General features: G+C 42.9%; 1 protein-coding gene across 4 annotated transcripts in view; it reads left to right on the top strand.

Moving 5' to 3' along the window:
• usp7 (ubiquitin specific peptidase 7 (herpes virus-associated)) overlaps positions 1-27,352 on the top strand; it is a 120,678-nt gene that overhangs the window by 40,866 nt on the left and 52,460 nt on the right. For 3 of the 4 annotated variants that reach the window (XM_086000616.1, XM_086000617.1, XM_086000615.1), the window contains exons 2-6: positions 3,625-3,726; positions 13,561-13,759; positions 14,825-14,963; positions 17,140-17,228; positions 18,507-18,615. In XM_086000616.1, coding sequence (XP_085856742.1) covers positions 3,625-3,726; positions 13,561-13,759; positions 14,825-14,963; positions 17,140-17,228; positions 18,507-18,615 — 638 coding nt within the window. Of the gene's footprint in view, positions 1-3,624; positions 3,727-5,125; positions 5,212-13,560; positions 13,760-14,824; positions 14,964-17,139; positions 17,229-18,506; positions 18,616-27,352 lie in introns of those variants that run through there. The other variant, XM_086000619.1, reaches the window with a different exon arrangement.

The following is a 27,352-nucleotide window of genomic DNA, read 5'->3' as shown; positions in this document are numbered from 1 at the left end:
CATAAACGCAGTTCTATTCATAGTGTATAAACAGGTATATCCCTGAGTGTATAAATATACATTCGCATTGTTTATATATATTCTTTTCTTAGTTTACTGGTTGTCCCTCTGTTCATGGCAAGCTGTAACATAGTGTGCCGCCAGTGTTATACAGCTTCTCTCCTCTCCCAGTAGGAATGGGAGTTTTTGGTTGTCATTCAGATTTCTGAAATCAGGGCATATTTGTGAGAATTTTTGGTAGAAATTCTCCCTGATGCCCTGATATTTTCCACAAGCTGTGAGGAAGTGCATCTCTGTCTCCACCACTCCCTGACTGCAGTGCGAGCATATCCTGTCCTCTCTTGGCAGCCTGGTCTGCCTGTGTCTGCCTTTTTCGATCGCTAGGCTATGTTCGCTAAGTCTGTACCTTGTCAAGGTTCTTCTCAGTTTGTTATCCTTCATGGTCAGGTAATCAGCTATGTTGTATTGTCTGTTTAGGGCCAAGTAGCAATTGAGTTTGCTTTGGGTTTTTGTTGTTTCTGCCCAATATGTCAGATATTTTTCCTTTTGCTTAGCGACGATTGTGTTGGGTCGAAATCTTTGTGTTACCCTGTCACTGTCCTGGGGCTGGTTATTGTTAGTAGTTACTTCACTGAGTCCCAGGACTAGTTGACTGAGGGTATTCTTCTTTATGGTCAGCTCTTGGCATTTCAGGGCGTCGTAGTGATAGCATTGGGGATTGCTCATTTGTAGGTGATTCCAAAATTTGGTGGCTCTTTTTTGGATAGTGATTATTAATGGATATTGGCCTAGTTCCGCCCTGCATGCGTTGTTTACTGTTTTCCTTTGAGTCCGGAGGATACTTTTACAGAATTCTGCATGTAGGATCTCAATTGGGTGTTTGTCCCATTTTGCAAATTCTTGTTGAGTTAGCGGTCCCCATACCTCACTGCCATAGAGTGCAATTGGTTCAATTACTGATTTGAAAATTTTGAGCCAAATGCTAATTGGGATTTCTATTTGGATTGATTTTTTGATGGCATAGAAAGCCCTTCTTGCTTTCTCTTTCAGTTCATTCACAGCCAGTTTGAAGTTTCCCGTAGAACTGATTTTTAAGCCCAAGTATGTGTAGTTAGTGGTTTGTTCAATTTTGGTTGTTCCTACTGTGAAATTTATTTTGGGTCCCTGATGTTTGGATCTTTGCTGGAACACAAGGACTTTGGTTTTTTGGGGATTTATTGTCAGGGCCCAAGTCTGGCAGTACGACTCCAGCAGGTCCAGGTTTTGCTGTAGCCCCTCTTTAGTAGGTGACAGCAGAACCAGGTCGTCTGCATAGAGGAGGAATTTAACCTTGGATTCATATAGGGTGAGGCCGGGTGCTGTAGATTGTTCAAGTAGTTTTGCCAATCCATTAATGTAAAAGTGTCGGTGAGATTGGCGAGCCCTGCGTCACCCCCCGCCCCTGTGGGAAGTATTTTGTTTGTTTGTCTCCAATTTTAACTGCACATTTGTTGTTTGTATACATTGATTTAATTACATCATATGTTTTCCCTCCTACCCCACTTTCGATAAGTTTCGGGAATAAACCGTCATGCCAGATGGAGTCGAAAGCCTTCTGGAAATCTACAAAGCATGCGTAGATTTTGCTTTTGTTATGGTGAACGTGTTTGTCAATTAGGGTCTGTAGGGTGAAGATATGATCGGATGTTCTATAGTTTGGCAGGAATCCAATTTGGCTTTTACTCAAGACGTGCTCCTCAAGGAAGTTTATAAGTCTTTTGTTTATGATGCTACAGAATACCTTCCCCAGGTTACTGTTTACACAGATGCCTCGATAGTTGTTTGGGTCGATTTTGTCCCCACTTTTGTATATGGGCGTTATGAGTCCTTTGTTCCAGATATCAGGGAAATAACCGACACTCAGAACCAAGTTGAAGAGTTTTAGGATAGCCAGTTTCATTTTGTTGTCTGTGTGTTTAATCATCTCGTTTAGTATGCCGTCTGTCCCGCAGGCTTTTCCTGGTCGCAGGTCCTTGAGTTTTTCAAGAAGTTCTTTTTCTGTTATTATGGCGTCCAGCGGGTTTTGGTTATCTTTTATGGCCATTTCTAGCTTTTCCAGTTTTTTGCATATTTGGTGTTGCTCTGGTCTTAGTGTGTTTTTCTGGTATAATTTTTCAAAGTGGTTTACCCATGTGTCCCCATTTTGAATGGCCAAATCGTCGTGTTGTTTTTTGTGTAATGTTTTCAAGTTTTCCCAGAAACAATTGGAATCAATGGATTCCTCCATGGAGCTGAGTGTATTCTTAATATATTGCTCTTTTTTGGTTCTGAGTGTGTTTCTGTATTGTGTTAGTGTCTGACAATAAGTAAGGCGTAGTTCCTCGTTTTCTGGATGTCTGTGTTTTTGGTTTGATATTTTTCTAAGTTTTTTCCTCATGTTATGGCAATCTCGGTCAAACCATTTTTCATAGTTTTTTGTTTTGGGTTTGTTCTTGCGAGCTTTCAAGTTTGCATTTGTTGCCAAATTATCAAAAATATTGTTTAGTTTACTAACTGCCCGGTTTACGCCGCCTTTATTGTGAGTGTATATGTTATCCAGAAAGGTGTCTAAAGAGAGCTTGAGTTGATGCATTGCTAATTGTTTTCTGGTATTTTTCCGTGTCGTTTTTGGCCCATCTGTACGATTTTTTGGTGTTGTACAGTTTACTGGGTTGTGTTTCTATGTTGTTTGTTTCTGTCTTTTTGAGGAACATAGTAATTTGACTGTGATCTGACAGTGTTGTTTGTGGTTTGACTGTGAATGCTCTGAAAGAGGATGGGTCTAAGTCTGTAATCATATAGTCTACTGTGCTGCAGCCCCCCCCCCCCCCCCCCCCTCTCAACAAGATTATGAAATTGATTGTCACTGTGTGTTATAGGTCTGCCAGCTCCATCTTTTAGATGCTAACTTGGGAGAGAGCTTTTCCTGTGCTTGTGTTACTGTCTATCAGTTTGGGGGGTTCATTGGTGGGTAGTAGGTGTCAGTACGATCAGAGTTTTACAGATCCTTCCTTGGTCTGCTGATGGAGGGCCAGTAGTTACCACAGAATTCTGCAAATTGATGAGAAGACCGCCTTTTAATCTGGGCTCTGAGATTACGCAAGTTCAGCAACTGGGATTGCAGCCACTCCAGTAGGAAGTTGCTACTATCCTGCACTCTACCACTTGCCACCTTGTTACCAAATACACATCAGTTCACAAGGAAATCCAGGCAGTGGTGCAATGACTAATTGGCTACCTTTGTTTCATTTCTCTCTTACTGGTTTAAACATGATCGTTTTCTTTTTTTTTTAAATTGTTTGCTAAAAAGAGGTTAAAACAGGTGCAGATGCTTTATGATTTGCCCCTTACTTGGCTGTGACGATCATATTAATTTTCCTGTTGTCTTTTTATAAATAATTTGTAACTTAAAAGTATGTTCAACCATGCTTATTATAGGGGCTGTTGGAAATGTGCAGTGCAGCTACTATCTACAGATTTGTAGGGAAGAACTGATGCATAGTGCTTTAATTTTATAGTTCCAATGCATAGGAGAATCTTTACATTTCTTGTTTCCTCTGCAGAATTTTGGAATCTTTAGCAATGATGCATTTACTTTTCTTTCAGCTGGGGATGCAGATGATCCCCCACGAATCACCCCTAACCCAGTCATCAATGGTAACGTAGCAATGGCAGATGGACACAACACAGAAGAAGACATGGAAGATGGTAACGTTTTGTTTCGTAATCTGTTTAGTATGGAAAAAATCCTTTTTATAGTTGGGGAATTTGTAGTCTTAAACTGGACTAATAGCCACTTGAAATATGTTGACTCTTGAATGATCCACGATTTTGACTGAAACCTCCACTGACGTACAGCCATTGTTTGAACAATATCTTTGGAAATTTATTCTGACATTAGATAGAAACAATGTTTTGATGTAAGACTTTAAATCTATAAAATGGCTTGTTACATTCATAGCTTGAATTTGTGTTGAGTGAATGAATTCTTTGCTCATCAAAATAGCGATGACCGTGCTGAGAATGAAAGCATTTTGTGCCTAATCTGGTTATGGATGTTTGGGTGCCAGGTTAAAGCTCCCTCCTCCTTACACCCCTTCTATAAAGTGTTTTAATATCAACCTCAATAGAGTGCCTTGTACTAGAGCCATCACTGTGACCTCTCCACACATTGGTGCTGAATATTGACAGCTTGGTGTGGACTTTAAGTCATTTGATTTGATTGGACTGTACTGTGACACAATACCTGGTGTTAGAAGACCATGTTCTATCTAATTGTCTTCATCCTTTTCATTTTCTGATCCTCTGCTCTTCATTCACCCCCCCCCACCCCCCCCCCCCCAAGCAAGAGAAAGGGAAAAATCAGTCAACAGTTGTGCTTGAAATGAGTTTCATTAAAATGTGCCAATTTGTGATCAGTAATGCTGTATTATGACTTGGAGTCTGTGATTTAAAAAAACTTCTATACTAGGTATTGGATAATATGTACAACAATGTGCTGGTGTATGTAGCCCAAAACTCTGCAATTGGCAGTGGTTTTTGATGGCTTTTTCTAAATCATTTACATTTATGTAAATGACTAATGTAATATTAACGATGAAGACATTGAAACGACTTTTACAGTAGCTGAAATTAGTTTCCAGGAGCTACGGCATTGAAAAAGATCTGGAGACAAGGTGATGTATATAACAGTTGAAGTTATTCCTTTTATGTATGAAAGGGGTTCGATCCAGTTTCTTCCATTAGGGGTTTGTATTAAAGGATTGCAAAAGAGAAGATTTTTGATGTAGGAATATTTTATACGTTAGCAAAATCTCTGAAAGGGGTGTGCCAACCAAAAAATATTGAACCAAGATAGTAAGTATGACTTCAAAGTGGTTTGTTTCTGGTGATTAAGCTATTGCCTGCTCAACTCTAGATGTGCTGCAGTAAAGATTTATAACAAATGACTGGATGCTGTGATATCCTATTGTGAAGCTTTTAAGATTAAAGTACAGTTTTGATCATAAATGGGACTAATGACTATGCTGTTGGTTTGTATTTTGCTAAATCTTTCGGACCAGATTTATTACACATATATTCTCCTCCAGATCAGATATTCTACAAATGAACACTTATGGGTTATATATGCCTGCGCAGCTAAACGGAAGATTGAGAATTGCACACAGTTCTAGCAAGATGCCTCCCCATGGGGTAGGTGCTCTCTGATTAAAAATCCTGGTCACAAGGAATTTTTTTTCCTACTTGGAGCATGTTATGAGAGATTCCTCAATTCTTCCTCATTCATTCAACTTCTGCATATAAATAGGAATTTCAGTCATTAACTGGGGGAGGAGGTGGGGGAAGGGAATGACCACTTTAAGAAATTCTCCATTGCGCGACAACTTGGGTCAGGTGATCTTTCCTTCACTGATTAAGACTTAGTTGTGTACTTCACCTTTTTAGTTTTTCTCATCAGTAATTTTTTTTTTGTTGGTATGTACAGATTTTATTTATTGTGGATAATTGTAGTCTGCAAAAGTAGTTTTGGAAGTTTCTTATGATTTCAAAAATAAAAATAAAAATGTTTGCCTCAGCTGATGCTTTTCAGTATTGGCCCTGAAGGACTACCTTGGTGGGTTTGGTTCCAGTGCTCAATTTAAAATTTGTGAAATACAATGGATCCTTCTCCAAACCCATGACTTCTCTTTAGCCTGTCTTCAACATTGCACAAGTTTCAGAAGTCTGAAGCCTCTGCCAAATCTGCAGAGCTAGATTCCTCCATGTACAGTATAGGGAAACCTAGAGTTCCAGCTTTGCTCAGTGCAAATCCAGGTCAGACAAGGAATTGAATTGAAGCAGCGAGTGTTAGTGGAGATGCATTGGCCATACTGTGTTCTGTGCTTATGATCAAGGAGAAAATGCTGAGGCCCTTCCTGACCTGCAGTCTCCTTCAGAACTAGTCACAAATCTGTATAATTTCTGGTTTCGGCAGCCAGGTAATTGCTGCCCAATGTTACTTCCAATCAAGTGATTACACCATTGAAGTTTTTGACCAGCTGTTGTCTTAGTGTTCATCAACACAAACCAATGAGGTAGCTTCAGTACCATACCCGAGGCTATCATTCTTGGGATATGGGTGTTGCTAGCAAGGGCCAGCATTTATTACCCATCCCTAGTTGCCCTTGAGAAGGTGGTAGTGAGCTGCCTTTCTGAACCGCTGTAGTCCATGTGGTTGAACAGAACAAACGGGAAACTGTTCAACCTCCGTCGCCTCCAGTCCCGATCCAAGGTCGTCCCATCCTCTGTCGTCGAATTACAGTATGCAGACGATGCTTGCGTCTGCGCTCACTCGGAGGTCGAACTACAAACCATCGTAAACACGGTCACCGAAACATACGAGAGCATGGGCCTTACACTAAACATCCGTAAGACAAAGGTCCTCTACCAACCTGCCCCCGCCACACAGTGCTGCCCCCCGATTATCAAAATCCACAACAAGGCCGTGGACCACTTTCCATACCTCAGGAGCCTACTGTCAACAAGGGCAGACGTCGACAACTAAGTCCAACACCGCCTTCAGTGTGCCAGTGCAGCCTTCGGTCGCCTGAGGAAGAGAGTGTTTGAAGACCAGGACCTCAAACTAGGCACTAAGCTCATGGTCTACAGGGCAGCAGTGATACCTGCCCTGCTGTATGCCTCAGAGACATGGACCATGTACAGCAGGCACCTCAAAGCACTGGAGATGTACCACCAACGCTGCCTCTGCAAGATCCTGCAAATCCATTGGCAGGATAGGCGCACCAACGTCCGTGTTCTTGCTCAGGCCAACATCCCCAGCATCGAAGCTTTGACCACGCTCGCTCAGCTCCGATGGACGGGTCACATCGTCCGCATGCCTGATACGAGACTCCCAAAACAAGCGCTCTACTCGGAGCTCCAGCACGGCAAGAGAGCCCCAGGTGGGCAGAGGAAACGCTTCAAGGACACCCTTAAAGCCTCCTTGGAAAAAGTGCAACATCCCCACCGACACCTGGGAATCCCTGGTCCAAGACCGCACAAAGTGGAGGAGAAGCATCCGGGAAGGCGCTGAACACCTCGCGTCTCTTCGCTGGGAGCAAGCGCAAGCAGCGCACGTCAACCCAAGCACCCCACCCACCCGCCCCTTCAACCACTGTCTGCCCCACCTGTGACAGAGACTGTAGGTCCCGCATTGAACTGAGCAGCCACCTGCAAGCTCATTTTTAATGTGGAAGCAAGTCATCCTCAGTTCTGAGGGACTGCCTAAGAAGAAGAGTCCATGTGGTGAAGATGCTTCCACAGTGCTGTTAGGTCAAAATCCTGGAACTCCCTACCTGTCAATGATGAAGGAATGGCGACGTATGTCTAAGTCGGGATGCTGTGGGAGATGGGGGAACTTGGATGAGATGGTGTTCCATGTACTTGCTGTCCTTGTCCTCCTAGGGGTTGGATGTCGTGGGATTGGGAGGTGCTATTGAAGAAGCCTTGGCGAGTTGCTGCAATGCATGCTGTAGACAGTACACACGTCAGTGCAGCGAGTTGACATTGAAGGTGTTGGATGGGCTGCCGATCAAGCAGATTGCTTTGTCCTGGATGGTGTATAGCTTCTCATGTTGCAGCTGCACCCATCCAGGCAACTGAACAGTATTCCATTGGACTTGTTCCTTGTAGTTTGTGGAAAGGCTTTGGGGAGTTGGGAGGTGAGCTACTCGCCACAGAATACCCAGCCTCTTACCTGCCTTAGGAGCCATGACACTTGTCGATGGTGACCCCCAGGATGTTGGGCGATTTGGCAATTGTAATACCTTTAAATGTCATGGGAAGGTAATTAGACACTCTTGTTGGAGATTGCCTGCCACTTGTGTGGTGCAAATATTACTTGCCACTTACCAGCCCAAGCTTAGATGTGTCCAGGTCTTGCTGCATGTGGGGCATGGACTGCTTCATTATGCAGGATGAGCAGGTTAGGGTAATGCTTCCACCAGCAACTCTTTCTGAAACATAAAAGCAAAACGTTGGGCTAAGGAACCCTCTCTGAAAATGTATTTAAGACTTCTTGTGATGTTTTATTAAGTTAAAGGCGCTATATAAATAATTGTTTCCTACCTTAAGATTTTTTGCAACAAATGGTTGACTTGGCCTCCCCTCCATTTATGGCACTGACTGATGATTCACCAGTACCAGCTCCTTTAAAAGCTAGTGGCACTTCAATATTGCTGGTGGTGCTAATTGACCCAACTGAAGATGGTATGTTTTGTGCTTAGTTGCTGAATGAGTGAAATTGTGGGTGAGTAGAAGAGTAGTAGTATGCCCTTTGTCCAGACCGTTCTCTTTCTTGCATTACTCTAATTTCTCTTGGATTGCCCTGATGCCATCAACAACTGAAGTTATAAACCTAATAAATACATTTAACAGGGTGGGTGGGGAAGGAAGGAAGAGGGGAGACACTTGCCTAAAATTCCCATTTTCCCATCACCCTTTTTTGACTTTCCTGCACCCCCATGGATGTCATGATGTCACTTGTTGCAGACTTAACATTTTGTGCATGTGCAATGGCTGAACTGTCACAGCCAGTCTACCCATGCCTTGCATGTTGGGAACTACTTGAGCTGGTTCAAAATCCTGATGCACACTGGAAGATCTGGACTGCAATGTAAAAGCAGCTTGGGTCTCTATATTTTTGATTTGGCCTCCTCCAATAAATCAGCAGAGGCACAGCACACAACATAAATATGGGAGAGCAATGTTATGTGCTATGTTTGGTGTCAAAACCTGGGAAAACAAAGGCAAGTAGCATCTGTGACCTCTGGATCTGATGGGGCTCAGTTAACCCATGATGACTCTGGGGTCTAGACTACAGCATAGAAAATAACCTTGTTGTTTGCCATGTGCATGCTATAGAATGTTGTACAAGGCAAAGCTTTGTTTTGGACACTCGAGTTTTGAACCAAGATCTAAATTATCCAGCAGGGACAATTATCTGCTGCCTTCCTTTCTGGCCCTAGCCAGTGACTTGATGGGGAAACCAGATGTTACAGTATATGAGGAAGAGAAACCATCAGGAACGCTGTACCTCACTACCAAAGCTCAGTAATGTTTTCCTCCCCGCACCCCATTTTAGCATGGCCAGAATGTACAGAAGAGAGGGATAGCAAGTGAGTGCCGAAATAACTTGGGTTATTGAAAGGATGATGTTCGGCTCAAAAAAAAAAAAAAAAAAAAAAAAAAAGTTTTACTTCAGTTCCATTGTAAAAGTATTTTTTGGGACTACATAAGAATCAGAAGATTTCTCAACACTTGAGGTTGAATTAGTGCATTGTCAGTAAAAAGTACTCTGGCAAAACTTTGGCAGTGTTCCTCAGTATGCATTTTCTGTGTTTATACAAACAATTGGCAGGTAAGTAGAATCTCCTGGAACTCTGAAGACCTGATCCATATCTTTTCCTGCATAGATTTTAGAAATCTAATGAATCCTGTTGGTCTGTTTGCTTCGCAAAGACTGTTTTTAGAAACGGTTGCAAATTCTTATTTTTTTCTTGTGAACTTGCGCTTTGTCTACCAGCTCTCCCTTTTGCGCGGTGGGGGGGGTGTCTACGTGTATATTCATCACAAGCCCTCTAAGTGGTACCCGTATGAGAATGTCTGAAAGGTCAGATTTAATGGAGGAAGAACATTGTAGTAATACTGTAACTCCCACTTCTCTGAAAGAGGATCTGCCACACAAGCATAACCCACCCACCGTCCTCTTCTGTTCTCTTAACTATTTTGTTTTAGCTCGGCTGTTCTTAGAACTACCTGCGAGTGGTGCATGCAATCTTCAATATTCCAGTTAGCTGGATTGGTGCAGATTAACGCTTGTGTCTGTGGAAGACTCTCTATGGAGAAATGGTGAGTTAGGTCGTGACTAATGTTGAACGAGAATGGTTTTAAGTCTGATTTTACTTCAAAAAGTTTTTTTTTTTAACACTGAATTCTTAATGCAGACATATTCATTTCTATAATTTAGTACTGAACACAGTTAGTAAATATTGGATGGTGGGAAGAAGATTTGACTTGGCTTTGAAAAGCAGCAGTGGTTTATTTTGTGCAAGTGTTTGCCTTGGAGGGTAATGAAATCCCAGCCATTTTACTTCATGTTTTGCACGTTGCTTGCCTATTAACTGGATCCTACATTAATGACAGTGGATGTTATTTTGTGGCCTTGCATCTTATGAAATGGATTTTACTTACTGGAAGCTGCGTGACCAGAAAGCTCAATTCAGCGTACTCCATATTGATAGCTCTGGTTAACTAGGATACAGCTAATAAGTAAACACACATTATTGGTGTTGCAAAAGGGTATTGGTGTGAATACCCATCAACAAAAACACACAACTTTTTGGTGATACTCTATTTTATGATATTTTATGGTGTTTGTGTATTGCAGTTTGTATTTCCACTAGTGTGGATGGCTGCATAACTTGGACACAGTTTGTCCTTTGGTGCAATGAAAATCTTGTTATAACTTCTTAAATACCATTCTAACCAACAGCTATTACCTTTTACTTTTTGGTTCTATCTTCCTCCTTCATCTATTGACATTCTTGACCTATCATGTCATATGATACGCTCATATTTCTTTCATTGCTAAAACTGCCCCAAAGAATTTCAGTTGTCCCTTTTCATAACAGCTCCTTATTTTCCCCTCAACAACTGTTGACTCTCTTAGACACTCAAACTTGAATACCATCACACACGTGAGCCTTTAAAGCACCCCTTTCACTCCTGGACAGGACACAAGAAATGGCTTGTTTGCTAAGCAGTATCTTTCACCTTTATCTTCCAATCTGTCTCTGCTTTTCCTGATTTTTCTATGAGCCTTGATCCTCTAGTTCCACTTTAGCTTTAAATAGGCTTTCTACATTCTTAGCTCGCTTGCATTGCATCTTTACCGTGCTGAGACTGAAACTCCACAGCACTGTCCACTACTCTTCAGTTATTCTTTTGTCAGACTTCAAACTGAAATTCTGTATCTTACTTATTAGTCTTCCCATACTCCTACAATATGCAGGCTTCTCAAACCTAAGCTTCACATCCCCTGACCACTATGGCTTGATTTATTTTGTCTTTCACTTCTTCAACCTTGCTCTCCTGCACAATTAATCTAGGCCCTTTACTATGTTTCTCAATAACCAGACAAGCACACTAGTTATGTCTGAAGAATTTTCATGTTTTCCTCCTTATTTCTGTAACTTTCACAAAATACTGCCATTATGGAGAAAAATACATCTGGAATATTGTCCTTTTAAGAAAATTGCACCCTTGAGTGGTTTTCTTTTTCCCCTTCCCTATCTGCTGTTTGCAAGGCCTTGTCCTGCACCATGCTAACTCCCTCCCCCGGTGAGAGATGTGTAAGGCATCAATCGACCTTCAGCAATGTTCATGCTTTAACTAAGTATTATCTTGAATTGTATTGCAAGGATGTCCATTTGTCCAGATACCAGTCACGGTCCTGTTGGCGTGAGGCTATTAAATCTTTTTTGTTGCTGCACTACTCCAGATGAAACAGATGATGTACTTCCTCAGAATTTCACTGCCAAATTTTTGTTCTGCTTTGCTTTACTACTATTTGTATGTGGAGGTTGAACACGAGGAAAATATTAATTATCTACAGTAGGTATGGTAAATTTTTCAAAAGAAGTTCAACCACTGCATACAGAGCTCCCTACAGGCCTAATCCATACTTCTGATCTTACTGTTTTGCGGTTACATTTCAGTGCTCTTGCTGTTGGCATCTTACTGCAGCCTCCTGCAGGCAAAGAACATAGCCTTGTATGCAGCAGAGTGGGGAAAGATCACTTAACAGCTCGGGGTGAAATGTTTTTAAGAGGAGCAGTATCCCAAATGTTTCATTTTCCCCACCCCCAAATTCTATTTGAACAGGAAACTTTTGTTTAACCGGAGGTTAAATGTCCAGAAAGCTCTATCTACTGGCAAAATTCAGGAGCCGTTTCCTATAAGTTTTTTTACTTCTCGTTGCTTTTTTTTTCCAGTCAGGCTCTGCAAGGTCTAGCTGAAGCTGTTGCTTAGCTACAGAGACGCTTTTAAGCTGCGGCTGACTGTTTTGAAGCTGTTGTTAAGCAACAGGGTTTGTTGATTCACACAGAACTCAAAAGCTCTGTATGTTTTAACATTAGCGCTGGTTTCTACGGCAGTTTTGATGGTACGGCACCAGCTCGGTCCTGTCAGTGCTGGATACCAGAAAGTTTCCTGTACAAGAAATCTGAACTTCTTTCAAAGAACGAGGAAGGCCATACTTATGGTAAGTAACGTGGAGGGCAAATAATGCCACTACTATGCACCCACCATTTGATTCAAGCAAACTCTTGGATGGTATTTTCTTTCAGGGTAGTAATGAAAAAAATGGATGGAAGTGATTATTTTATTCCTGAGTGATCACTGTTGCTGTATACTACCTACACATTGGGGATTTTTGCAAACTGCCTAATTATTTTATGCAAATTTGGCCCTTCTCATCAACTGAGCTCCGCTTCCACCCCATAGCTTTCAATCGAAACTACTGCTCTAAATTGTAAAGAAGCTGCCTTACCTTGTTTCCCAAAGAGCAGCAAACCATGTAGGTATACAGTGGCTTCGAAGAAAAGTTGAAATCAGTATACTTTTTGGGCATATGTGTAGACATTGCAATGTCCAATTGTAGCTGAAAAATATGCTTTGAAGACGTGCAACAATGTGTGCTTAAGATGGCGTCCGTGGCGGTCGCAGGGTAAGCGCTCTCCCTGTCGGTCGGCCCACTCCCGCTACAGACGCTGTGCATCGGCGCTGATGAGTTCGGCGGGGAGGTAGCAGAAGCAGCGATGGAGGCCACGACGACCCGCTGTAGCACGGCGGCCGGCAGCTCCTCGACGGGAGGCTCGGAGGTCAAACCGGTAGGAGGGGAGGCGGCCAGCGGACCGAGGGCGGGAAAAGCAGGCCCTGGCAGGTCGGACACCGTGGGAGGCTCGGAGGTCAGACTGGGTGGAAGGAGAGCCAGGGAGAAGCAGGCCCCGGGACGTCGGTACCACGGCGGCTGAAGATTGTCGGGCAGGAGTGCGGGAAAGGCAGAGCGAGGCGAGAGCGGACCCTATTGTGATGGCGCCGGTGAAGATGGCTGCCGTCCTTGCGGGCTCCGTGTGTACCAGGCAGCTAAGTGTCCTTTGCTGCTTGGTGCGCTCGGCTCGTTAACAAAAAAGCATTTCACTGACTGGATTTCACTTGTTGTATTTGGTTATGTGACAAATAAAAAATTGAAATTGACTAATACCTTGCTGGTGAAAATATTTTTACACTATCAGAGGATGGTACTTTGTCAGTCAGATGGCTACAATGGAATTGACAAAAATGATCTATTTGCTTAATGTCTTTGATGTATTGACTTTGATTTCTGTTAACGCTTTGGAAGCCACAGATCAGATTTAGGTGCCTTCCAACAAAACAAACTGTTAACCTTAAAATTGGTTTTAATTTAATTTTAAACATTAAAGTTCTTTTTGATTTTGACAGACACCAGCTGGAGGTCAGAGGCCACATTTCGCTTCACTGTGGAACGGTTTAGTAGGCTCAGTGAGTCTGTACTGAGCCCTCCTTGTTTTGTGCGGAACCTGCCATGGAAAATTATGGTAATGCCTCGCTTCCATCCTGATCGGCCTCATCAAAAGAGCGTTGGATTTTTCCTACAATGCAATGCGGAGTCTGATTCCACGTAAGTAAAAGTTAACATTTTCTTGAAGGTGGAAACATTCACGATGTGTATGCCTGATAACCAGCCCACTTTACCTTGTACAGTTTGACGAGAGAAAAAATAAATTATCAAAACCATTAAGGTCCTATGATATCTGAAGTGTGTGTGCTTTGTTACAACAAATTAATGATTTTAATGTGTAAAAGGTAAAGAAAGACAAGTGAAATATATTAATCGGCTCTGAATGGGATCAAGTGGTAGACTGAATAACTAAAACTTAGATTTTATTGTCCTGTAGAAAACCGTAACTTTTTAAATTTGGAATATAGATGGCAAAATTTTGTCTTAGTCAAGTGATTTAAATGGAATTAGTATTTTGCTCTGTGCTGAATCAGTGTTAGTGAGTGTCAAAGACCGGCAACTGCTACTGGTAAATGATTATTTGCATAAGTCAAAGAATATCTGAAGTTCGAGAATTCTTGTATATAGATGGAAAATGGCTAAAATTGTTTAAAACACTAAACCTGAAAATGATCTGTATCTTGGGTTGAGGTGATGCTGGGAAGGCCACAGCTATTGACCAATCCTTAGTTGTCCTGAGAATGTAGTGGTTGTCAATCATCTGTGGCTACTTTTAATTTGGGTGGCTTGCTAAGCCACTGCAGAGAACATTGAGTCTGCCATGCAGTGTAGAACTGGCCTCAAGTAGGTCAGACCAGTTAGAGGTGGCAGGTTGCTTTATCTGAAGGACATTAATGTTTTTATGACAATTTGGCTGCATTATGGTCATTTTTTTCTGGCGCTAGCCACAAATTATCAAATGCTTTCAATTTAGTTTCAGAACTTGGTGTGATTTGAACTCTCAACCTCTGGGCTGCTGGTCCAGTACCATAACCAATACATTGCTGCACCCGGAGTATGAAATCTTGATTCCCCTTTTGCTATTCGATTGGATAATGGTGTAACACCTGCATTTGTAGTTTATCCATAAATTGTATGATTTTTGTGTGCTCATGTGAATTTACCCTTTAAATGAAATAAATAACACAAATTATCTAGTTACAAAAATTCCTCCTGTTTTTATAGGTCATGGTCCTGTCATGCCCAAGCTGTATTGAAGATAATCAACTACAAAGATGAAGAAAAGTCATTCAGTAGAAGGATTAGTCATCTTTTCTTTCACAAGGAGAATGACTGGGGTTTTTCTAATTTTATGACTTGGAGTGTAAGTGCTGAAGATTTACTTGTTTCTACAACCAAACTTTTTTCATTTGTAATCCAAGTCAAACTGCAAATTTGAAATGTGCTCGTCTCTGTTCCTGTATTATTTCAAAATTGCTGCAAGAAAGTGGGATTAGTATGGGGGAGAATGCAGGGGACTGACTAAACTTTTAGAAACTTGGCCTAGTACAAAAATGCTACAGTCCCACAGGACATGCCTCCATCAACCCATATTATTGAATTAGCCTTTCTTGAATATTGTCAGATCTTAAATTTGCTGCTGATCCGTAACTCATTTGGCAAGCTTCCTGTGTTGTCCAGGGTACCTGTCTTGGCCTTGTTGGAGTGCGGGCATTGATCCTTTCCTACTGAGCCGTCTGGAATCTGATTCTTTTCCTGCCAGTGTTTTGCCAAGCAGCTAGAAAAGGACTTGTCAAGACGATTTATATAGTTGAATTTGGTGCATGTGTTGACTCAAGTGGTCGAATAGCCAAAACACTGACCCAATCCAATTTGTCAACCCACTAGACTCTTGCAAAAGACCTTCAAAGCCCTAAATTTGAAAGAAGTCGGGTACTGACAATCTTCCTCATACTTTCTCATTAATTTTAGATTGCCTTCCTTCCTTCCCCTCCAAACACTGAAATGCAGGCCATCTTCCTTAACCTGTGAAAGATAAAAGATATATTGTGTGTAATTTGTCCCTTGACGATTAATCTTCAGTGTCTGATCCCATTCACTGCTTCCAAAGTGATTTCAATGCCCTCAGATATTTGCTGTATTACAGTAATTGTATAGCGAGGTTTCTATTCTGAGTATTTCTTTAAAAAACAATTGAGTAATTATGTTTTCCCTTCATCCCAATTACTCAACTTTTATCCTTTTAAAGTTCCAATTTGCTTCCTAAGAACGCTTATTGTAATAACGCATGTACAGTATTATTGAGCCTAACCTCTTTGGTTCACCTCCAGTGCCTTTTTTGCACCCTAATTGTCTATTTTACCATTTTCCTATACTTGTCCTAAAGGTAATTTCCTTTCCCCTGTAAGGTTTGTATAATTTTTTTTTCTTGCATTCCTTTTTTAAATTGCCCTATTCTATTTTAGGGATTGATTGCTTAGATTATTTTTCTTAAGTATATACTTGACGCCTATCTCTTTTTCCCCCCCCCCCCCCCCCCCCCTTAAAGTTTTGCACTTTCCAAATTGAGCTTATTCTCAGCCATATATCCCCATTAATTTATTTTGAGTTTGTTTCTCCAAATGTCATATTTCTGCCCTGGGATCGCTGGTGCTGATGTCAGATTATTTTATCATGCGTGCTAACTCCTTGAGACGTTCTACTACTTCTATCCCTATTATTTGGAAGAACCAGATCCAGATGCTAGTTCCCCCTACTGGAGACCATAACACTGGACCCAATTTATCACCCAAGTTTCTGCTGTCACGCTCATTCGCAGTTTATATTAGGTTGGGGTTAGTCATCCATTATTAATTCATTGTAATCTGTACATAATCCCATAACACATGTATAAAATGCCATCCTTTACCTGCCTGTGTTAAGCTGTTAACTCTTTCCATTGGCCATTTTCTTTAGTTCAAGCCTTTTTTTTTTGCTTTTTCCTGAAGTATAAATTCACCTAATGTAACTTACAAATTACAAGTGATCTTGACTACACAACTTGCTGTTGCTTCTATCTTCCCTGGAAAAACATGTACCTGTGCATATTAAAGTTGCTTCTCTTGCAAAGGGAGCAATCCCTGTGACATACTTTCCTCTGGTTATTTCAATCCTTGCACAGGGAGTGGTGTTGCTTAGTTGAGTTTTTAGATAATTTTACTGGAATCAACACCACTCCATAAGGCCCAGTTTAGGTGGGTTGTGAATCATTTAATTTCAAAGAATATATCCATGTAATTTTACCAAAGGTATCATCTGATTTGAAAATTAAGTCTTATGGGAAAGAGAAAGCAGGAAGTTCAGTCCTGTGTGTATGAAACCTTTAAGTCGTTGCAACATTGCATAGAATTTACCAAATCTGTGCTTTTGATTTCAGATCTCATTAAAATTGTCAGGCCAAATGATGAGTTATAACAATTATACTGAGTAATTTGAGGTAGCTATGGAGTAAAACTATGTTAATTGAATAGTTATTTAATACTTGTTTAAAATCTGTTTAGGAAGCAACTGATGCTGAAAAAGGATTCATAGAAGATGACAAGGTTACATTTGAAGTCTTTGTTCAGGCTGATGCACCACATGGGGTGGCGTGAGTATTGTATTTAGAACGATACAATCTTGGGAATTTTGGAAGTTGAGATGCCTTTTACATGAATAATTTGTGGTGATTAAATGAATTGTGCAGAAAACAATATTATACCATGACTTTATAATTTCTCTAATGGACTTGGTGGCAGGGGTGGGGGGGGGGGTAGGAAACCTGCTTTGCAAGAGTCATAGAGTAATACAGCACGGATAGAGGCCCTTCGGCCCATCGTGTCCGCGCCGGCCACCAAGCCCTGTCTAATCCCATATTCCAGCATTTGGTCCGTAGCCTTGTATGCTATGGCATTTCAAGTGCTCATCCAAATGCTTCTTAAATGTTGTGAGGGTTTCTGCCTCCACAACCCTTTCAGGCAGTGAGTTCCAGACTCCAACCACCCTCTGGGTGAAAAAGTTCTTTCTCAAATCCCCTCTAAACCTCCCGCCCTTTACCTTGAATCTATGCCCCCCTAGTTATTGACCCCTCTACTAAGGGAAAAAGCTCCTCAGCATCCATCCTATCTATGCCCCTCATAATTTTGTACACCTCAATCATGTCCCCCCTCAGCCTCCTCTGCTCCAAGGAAAACAAACCCAATCTGCCCAGTCTCTCTTCATAGCTGAAGCGCTCCAGCCCTGGTAACATCCTGGTGAACCTCCTCTGCACCCTCTCTAACGCGATCACATCCTTCCTGTAGTGCGGCGACCAGAACTGCACACAGTATTCCAGCTGTGGCCTAACCAGTGTTTTATACAGCTCCATCATAACCTCCTTGCTCTTATATTCAATGCCTCCGCTAATGAAGGCAAGTATCCCATATGCCTTTTTTACCACCTTATTCACCTGTTCCGCTGCCTTCAGGGATCTGTGTACTTGCACACCCAGATCCCTCTGACCCTCCGTCTTGCCTAGGGTCTTTCCATTCATTGTGTATTCCCTTGCCTTGTTAGTCCCCCCAAAGTGCATCACCTCGCACTTTTCCGGGTTAAATTCCATTTGCTACTGTTCCGCCCATCTGACCAACCCATCTATATCGTCCTGCAGACTGAAGCTACCCTCCTCGCTATTTACCACCCTACCAATTTTTGTATCATCCGCGAACTTACTGATCATACCTTTTACATTCATATCCAAGTCATTAATGTAGACCATTATGGTATGGGAGAAAATTGGAGTGTGCTGAATTTCTGTACTTTATGTTTTTGTTTGTGAGTATTTCAAGGGAAGCCATATATATTGGAAAGCTGTGAGTTAAATGTACTGTTTTTGAAAATTTAATTCTAGGTGGGATTCTAAAAAGCACACAGGCTATGTAGGATTGAAGAACCAGGGAGCAACCTGTTACATGAACAGCTTATTGCAGACATTGTTCTTCACAAATCAGCTGCGAAAGGTAGTGTGGATATTATCACTATGCTCACCCCTGACTGCTCAACCCTGAGGATAAACGGATGCAAGGAAACAAAACAAGTGCATGCTGCACTTCTAATTTTGTTCTTGTATGCTCAAGAAATACATGGCATAATGTGGCTATGAAGATGCCTCAGTGAGAGCTAGCAGTGTAAACACATTCTTTGATAAGTTATGAAATTGAAATATTTACTATTCTTGCACCGGTTTCTTTTTAAACTTGAAATTAAACTTAACTTGCAATTAAGTATTAGAGCTCCAGTCAATTATATTTCATATGGTGGCAGCAAGGGTGCTATGATGGGCCTCGATGCTCCTGGGCCAGGGAGAATAAAATCAGCCAAATCATCATCATGCTATCTGTGCTAGAAAGTGTGCATGTGAATGTTGGCTGATGACCGGATCTGGTTTGACTATGATGCCCCATGGTTGAATAGCCTATTCTCACATGAAAACAGCAGGCATCAATGGGATTCCAATGGTTCTATGGGCACCTTTTGGCGCTGTAACTGCCCCACCACAAATCAATCAATGCCTCAGACAGTAGGAGACTAACTAAGACTTGGTATTTCTTTTCCATCTATCTCTCTTCAGTCCTTTAGCCCATGTTTCTTGAGCATCTTTATTTTGTGCACACAGTAAACTTGACTTTTTATTCGTTCCTGGGATGTGGGCGTCGCTGGCAAGGCCAGCATGTATTGCCCATCCCTAATTGCTCTTGAGAAGGTGATGAGCCACCTTCTTGAACCGCTGCAGTCCGCGTGGTGAAGGTACTCCCATTTTGCTGTTAAGGAGGGAGTTCCAGGATTTTGACCCAGCAACGATTAAGGAGTAGTGATATATTTCCAAGTCAGGATGGTGTGTAACGTGGAAGGGGAGCTTGGAGGTGATGGTGTTCCCATGTGCTTGCTGCCCATGTCCTTCAAGGTGGTAGAGGTCGTGGGTTTGGGAGGTGCTGTTGAAGCCTTGGCGAGTTGCTGTTATGCATCTTGTAGCTGGTGTACACTGCAGCCACGGTGAGCTGGTGGTGGAGGGAGTGAATGTTTCAGGTGGTGGATGGGGTGCCAATCAAGCAGGCTGCTTTGTCCTGGATGGTGTCGAGCTGCACTCATCCAGGCTAGTGGAGAGTATTCCATCACACGCCTGACTTGTGCCTTGTAGATGATGGAAAGACTTTGGGGAGTCAGGAAGCGAGACACTTGCCGCAGAATACCCAGCCTCTGACCTGCTCTTGTAGCCACAGTGTTTATGTGGCTGGTCCAGTTAAGGTTTTGGTCAATGGTGACCCCCCCAGGGTGTTGATGTTGAGGGATTTGGCGATGGTAATACCGTTGAATGTCAAGGGGCGGTGGTTAGATGCTCTTATTGGAGATGGTCATTGCTTGGGACTTGTGTGGCACGAATATTACTTGCCACTTATCAGCCCAAGCCAGCGTATTGTCCAGGTCTTGTTGCTTGCGGGCATAGACTGCTTCATTATCTGAAGTTGCGAATGGAACTGAAGATTGCAATCATCAGCGAACCCACTTCTGACCTTATGATGGAGGGAAGATCATTGATGAAGCAGCTGAAGATGGTTGATCCTAGGATACTGCCCTGAGGAACTCCTGCAGTGATGTCCTGGGGCTGAGTTGATTGGCCTCCTACAATCACAACTATCTTCCTTTGTGTTAGGTATGATTCCAGCCAGTGGAGAGTTTTCCCCCTGATTCCTTGACGCCACACTCCGTCAAATGCTGCCTTGATGTCAAGGACAGTCACTCTCCCCGCCCCTCCTGGAATTCAGCTCTTTTGTCCATGTTTGGACCAAGATTGTAATGAGGTCTGGAGCTGAGTGGTCCTGACGGATCCCAAACTGAGCTTCAGTGAGCAAATGCCACTGCTTTGCTGACGATTGAGAGTAGATTGATGGGGTGGTAATTGGCCGGATTGGATTTGTCCTGCTTTTTGTGGACAGGACATAACCTGGGCAGTTTTCCTCCATGTTGTAGCTGCACTGGAACAACTTGGCTAGAGGTGCTGCTAGTTCTGGAGCACATGTCTTCAGTAGGACAGCTGGGATATTGTCAGAGCCCATAGCCTTTGCTGTATTCTGCGTGCTCACCCATTTCTTGATATCACGTGGAGTGTATAGAGTTGGCTGAAGACTGGCTTCTGTGATGGTGGGGACCTCAGGAGGAGGCCGATATGGATCATCCACTCGACACTTCTGGCTGAAGATGGTTGCAAACGCTTCCGCCTTGTCTTTTGCACTCGCATGCTGGGCTCCACTATCATTGAGGATGGGAATATTCATGGAGCCGCCTCCTCCCGTCAGTTATTTAATTGTTCACCATTCAGGCTGTGACAGGACTGCAGAGCGTTGATCTGATCCGTTGATTGTGGGATCGCTTAGCTCTGTATATAGCATGCTGCTTCCATTGTTTAGCATGCATGTAGTCCTGTGTTGCAGCTTCCCCAAGTTGGCACCTCATTTTTAGGTACGCCTGGTACTGCTCCTGGCATGCTCTTCTGCACTCCTCATTGAACCAGGGTTGATCGCCTGGCTGGATGTTAATGGTAGTGTGAGGGATATGCCAGTCCATGAGTTTTAACGATTGTGGCGGAATACAATTCAGTTGCTGCTGATGGCCCACAACGCCTCATGGATGCCCAGTTTTGAGCTGCTAGATCGGTTCTGAATCTATCCCATTTAGCACAGCGGTAGTGCCACACAACACTTTAGCTATATACAGGAAACTTCGCGATATCCGGCACCGACGGGACCGAGCTGCTGCCGATCTATCAAAACTTCCGGATAGACCAGCGCTAATGTTGAAGGATACGACGGAGGTTTTCATCTCCGTATCTGACAACAAACACTGTTGCTTAGCAACAGCTTGTAAACACTCGGCCCGTACCTTGGAAGCGTCTCTGAAGCTGTTGCTAAGCTACAGAGACACTTTCCAGAGCCTGACTCTTTTTTAAATGCTAGGAGAAGAAAAAAAACCTAACCAAAACAGCTACTGATTTCTGCCGTTAGATCGAGGTTTCCGAACATACAACCTCCGGATAAACCAAAGTTTCCTGTATACTATTATAATTGTCCTTGGTTTATTCTAAGTGGTACACAAGATGTTATGGAATAATTCTATTTGGCACTCCTCCTATGGCGTCATGGGCTGATAGGCAAATCGTGTTTAACCAATTTGATCAAGTCTTTTGATGAGGGCAATGTGGTTGATGTGTACATGGATTTCCAAAAGGCGTTCGACAAAGTGCCACATAATAGGCTTGCCAGCAAAGTTGAAGCCCATGGAATAAAAGGGACAGTGGCAGCATGGATACGAAATTGGCTAAGTGACAGGAAATCGTAGTGCTGAACGGTGGTTTTTCAGATTGGAGGAAGCTATACAGTGGTTTTACCCAGGGGTCAGTTCAAGGACCACTGCTTTTCTTGATGCATATTAATGACTTGGATGTGGGTGTACAGGGCACAATTTCAAAATTTGCAGATGACACAAAAGTATAGTGAACAGTGAGGAGGATAGTGATAGACGTCAAGAGGACATAGACAGGCTGGTGGAATGAGTGGACACGTGGCAGATGAAATTTATCGCAGAAAAGTGCGAAGTGATACATTTTGGTAGAAAGAATGAAGAGAGGAAATATAAACTAAAGGGTACAATCCTAAAGGTGGTGCATGAACAGAGAAACCTGGGAGTATATGTGCATAAATTGTTGAAGGTGGCAGGGCAGGTTGAGAAAGCAGTTAAAAAAGCTTACGGGATCCTGGGCTTCATGAAGAGGTATAGAGTACAAAAGCGTGGAAATTATGATGAACCTGTATAAAACACTGGTTCGTCTTCAATTGGAGTATTGTGTCCAATCTTGGCACCGCATTTTAGGAAGGATGTGAAGGCCTTGGAGAGGGTGCGGAAAAGATTTACGAGAATGATTCCAGGGATTTGATAAGTGGTGTTCAAAATCATGAGGGATCTTGACAGAGTAGATGGAGAGAAACTGTTCCCCATTGGCAGATGGGCTGAGAACCAGAGGACACATTTAAGGTGATTGGCAGAAGAACATAAGGAGTAGGCCATTTGGCCCTTCAAGCATGCTCTGCCATTCAACAAGATCATGGCTGATATTCTACCTCATCTCCACTTTCCTGCACTAACCCCATTTCCCTTGATAATCAATAATCTATCGATCTCTGTCTTGAATATACTCAACGACTGAGCCTCCACAGCCCCCTGGGGTAGAGAATTCACCACCCTCTTTGTCTCAGGATAAGGGGTTGGCCCTTTAGGACTGTGACCCCTGGTTTTAGACTCCCCAGCCAGGGGAAACATCCTCCCTGCATCTCCCCTGTCAAGCCCTGTAAGAATTTTCTATGTTTCAATGAGATCACACTTCATTCTTCTAAACTCCAGACAATATAGGCCTAGTCTACTCAATCTCTCCTCATAGGACAATCCCCCCATCCCAGGAACCAGTCTGGTAAACCTTCGTTGCACTTCCTCTGGCAAATATATCCTTCCTTGGGTAAGGAGACTAAAATTGTACACAATACTCCAGATGTGATCTCACCAGGGCCCTATATAATTGCAGTAAGATGTCTTTACTCTTGTACTCAAATCCTCTTGTAATAAAGGCCAACATAACATTTGCTTTCCTAATTGCTTGCTGTACCTGCATGTTAACTTTCAGTGATTTGTGTACAAGGACACCCAGGTCCCTCTGAATACCAACATTTCTTAATCTCTCACCATTTAAAAAATACTCTGCTTTTCTTTTTTTCCTACCAAAGTGGATAACTTCACATTTCTCCACATTATATTCCATTTGCCATGTTCTTGGCCACTCATTTAGCTTGTCAAAATCCCCTTGAAGCCTCCTTGCATCCTCCTCACAACTTACATTTCCACCCAGCTTTGTATCATCAGCAAACTTGGATATATTACATTTGGTCCCCTCATCCAAATCATTGATGTAGATTGTGAATAGCTGAGGCCCAAGCACTGATCCCTGTGGTACCCCACTAGTTACAGCCTGCCAACGCGAAAATGACCCATTTATTCCTACTCTGTTTTCTGTCCGTTAACCAGTCCTCAATCCACGCTACTATATTACCCCCAATCCTATGAGCCCTAATGTTGTTTAATAACATCTTGTGTGGCACCTTATCCAGTGCCTTCTGAAAATCCAAATACACCACATTCACTGGTTCCCCCTTATCTATTCTAGTTACAACCTCAAAAAACTCTCAACAGATTCGTCAAACCTGATTTCCCTTTCATAAATCCATGTTGACTCTGCCCAATCCTGTTACTATTTTCTAAGTGACCTGTTACCATGTACTTAATAATAGATTCTAGCATTTTCACTACTACTGATGTCAGGCTAACTGGTTTGTAGTTCCCTGTTTTCTCTCTCCCTCCTTTCTTAAATAGTGGGGTTACATTTGCTACCTTCCATTCTATGGGAACTGTGAAGGCGACATGAGGAAAAACTTTTTTTTACTCGGCAAGTGGTTAGGATCTGGAATGCAAAGCCTGAAAGGGTGATGGAGGCAGTCTTGATCATGGCTTTTAAAAGGGAATTGGATAAGTAACCTGAAGGGAAAAAAAAAATGCAGGGCTACGAGGAAAGGGCAAGAGAGTGGGGCTAGCTGAAGTGCTCTTGCAGAGAACCTTGACGGGCTGAATGGCCGCCTTTTGTGCTTGTAACCATTCTATGATTCTATAATGGCCACTGATACCTTGAGTGCTTTCTTGTGTGACGAGGATTTTCAAAGTGCTCCTTTAAGGTGGAACGCCATTTCAATATTTAGAACTGAGCTGGGTTGAAGCCATATGCAATTGTGGCCCGGGGGTAGTACAAAATTAGCTTATGCTTTAACATATCAGGTGGGCATACATATGATTTTGGCTGGCACTTATTTTTTTTTAAAGTTGCTGAAGGAAAACAGTGTAGGAGTTGGGATACAGCATCAGGTAAAACATACACATTGAGCACATCTGTTTCCCAGCAGTGATGGAAGTTTTAAATCACTTGAGTAACGAGCTTTTTTTACTCTGCCCAAAAGTTTAAGCATGGAGATTTTTTTTCTGTAAAGCTTACAAATAAATGGCTGTATGGCTTGATGGCTAAATGCACAGTGACACTGTATTTAGCAGTATATACCCAGAATATCCCAGGTTTGATTCCAAGTTCACTTGATCTTGGCTGTGATGTTATACAGAAAATTGTGGAAATACTCAGCAGGTCAGGCAGCATCTGGAGAGAGAAATGGATTTAATGTTTCAGGTTGATGACCTTTTGTCAGAATTGTTTTTTTTTTGATCTAGAGAGGGTTGGAGGCCAGAGGGAAGGATCCATGTGAAATGAGAATTCTGAATATGCTTGGGGGTGCGGGGTAGGCGAGGAAAGACTCTTGGCAAAAGAAGTGGGTGTGAAGATAATGGAAGAGCAGCTCAGTGTGGTGCCCAGCGTGAAATTCATTGAGGTGGGAGCATAAGGGGGTGAAGTTGAGGCCTTTGCTGACGACTGATCGTTCGGGGTCAGCGGGGATAGTGAAAACATGGCAAAGGGTGCGATTGGAAGATGGGATGGGGTCAGAGGAAAGTGAAAGGTAAAAGGTTCCAGAGGGGCATCGGTATCCAAGAGTTGTTGAAGCTTGCGACCCTTGACACCTGAGAATGAAAAAAGTTTTCTGTTAAAGTGCCGGATGAGGCAAAGGATGCAATGGAACTGTGGACCAGGACAGCTTTGAGATACTGAGTCGGTGCTGCTGAAGAGAGGTTGAGAGCGTGCATACGGCGGCGCGTGATGTGTGTGGATCTCTGGATGCGGTGAGAGCATGGTTCAAGGGACACTAAATATCTTGGAGATATCGGTAATCATGGGTGGATCCAGAACATGGGTGGAATTTCAGTTGGAATCCACGTGGAATAAGTCTGCTCTGGAGACAGTTGCTGAGGGAAGAGATGTGGCCGCGAAAGTGTGTTTTGGTCGATACCTGATCAAGCACGAGAAGGGAAACCGAAAGCAATGAAGATGAACAAGGTAGAGACAAACGGAAATCCTGTCAGAAAAGAGCAGAACTTCAAGGTGGGCATTCCTGGAAGAGAAGTGGCAGTGAATTAAACACTTAATACAAAAGCAAACCACTGCAGATGCTGGGAATCTGGAATAAAATAGAATGCTGGAAATACTCAACAGGTCAAGTAGCATCTGTGGAGCGGGATACAGTTAACGTTTCAGGTCAGAAAAATAGGAGCAGCAGTAGGCCCTTCGAGCCTGTTCCACCATTCAATATGATCATGGCTGATCCTCTATCTCAATACCATATTCCCACTCTCCCCATACCCCTTGATGCCTTTTGTGTCTAGAAATCTATCTGCAGGAAACTTTGTGCTATCCGGCACCGACGGGACCAAGCTGTTGCCGTCCCATCAAAACTGCCGGACAAACCAGCGCTAATGTTGAAACATACGGAGATTTTGAGCTCCGTATCTGGCAACAAACCCTGTTGCTTCAACAGCTTCTAAACAGTCGGCCGTACCTTGCAAGCGTCTCTGTAGCTTAGCAACAGCTTCAGCGAGACCTTGCAGAACCTGACGTGAAAAAAAAGCAACGAAAAGAAAAAAAAAAACCCTTAACGAAACGGCTCCTGATTTTTGCCGGTGGCTCGAGCATTCCGGACAGTTAACCTCCCGGATAAACCAAAGTTTCCTGTATCTCCTTAAATATATTTAGTGACTTGGCCTCCACAGCCTTCTGTGGTAGAGAATTCCACAGGTTCACCACCCTCAGTGAAGAAATTTCTCCTCATCTCAGTCCTAAATGTCCTACCCCGTATCCTGAGACTGTGACCCCTTGTTCTAGAACCCCCAGCCAGGGTGAACATCCTCCCTGCATCCAGTCTTGTCAGAATTTTATAGTTTCAATGAGATCCCCTCTCATTCTTCTAAACTCTAGGGAATACAGGCCTAGTCGACCCAATCTCTCCTCATACGACAATCCTGCCATCCCAGGAATCAGTCTGGTGAACCTTCTCTGCACTCCCTCTATGGTAAGTATATCCTTTCTTAGGTAAGGAGACCAAAACTGCACACACTACTCCAGGTGTGGTCTCACCAAGGCCCTGTACAACTGTAGTAAAGACCTCCTTGCTCCTGTACGCAATCCTCTTGCAATGAAGGCCAACATACCATTTGCCTTCCTAACTGCTTGCTGCACCTGCATGTTTGCTTTCAGTGACTGGTGTACAGGGACACTCGGGTCCCTTTGTACATCAGCATTTCCCAATCTATCACCATTTAAATAATACTCTACCTTTCTGTTTTTCCTACCGAAGTGGATAACTTCACATTTATCCACGTTATACTGCATCTGCCATGTATTTGCCCACTCACTCAACTTGTCTAAATCGCCTTGAAGCCTCTTTGCATCCTCCTCACAACTCGCAATCCCACCTAGTTTCATGTCGTCAGCAAACTTGGAAATATTGCATTTGGTTCCCTCATCCAAATCATTGATATATATTGTGAACAGCTGGGGCCCAAGCACTGATCCCTGCAGTACCCCACTAGTCACCGCCTGCCACCCCGAAAAAGACCCATTTATTCCTACTCGGTTTCCTGCCTGTTAACCAATTTTCAATCCATGCCAGTATATTACCCCCAATCCCATGTGCTTTACTTTTGCACACTAACCTCTTATGTGGGACTTTA

Source organism: Somniosus microcephalus, chromosome 11, assembly GCF_052327205.1.
Source record: "Somniosus microcephalus isolate GS21.2 chromosome 11, FLI_Smic_1.0, whole genome shotgun sequence".
NCBI lineage: Eukaryota > Metazoa > Chordata > Chondrichthyes > Squaliformes > Somniosidae > Somniosus > Somniosus microcephalus.
Note: the sequence above shows the minus strand (reverse complement) of the source record. Positions and strands in the feature narration are given on the sequence as shown.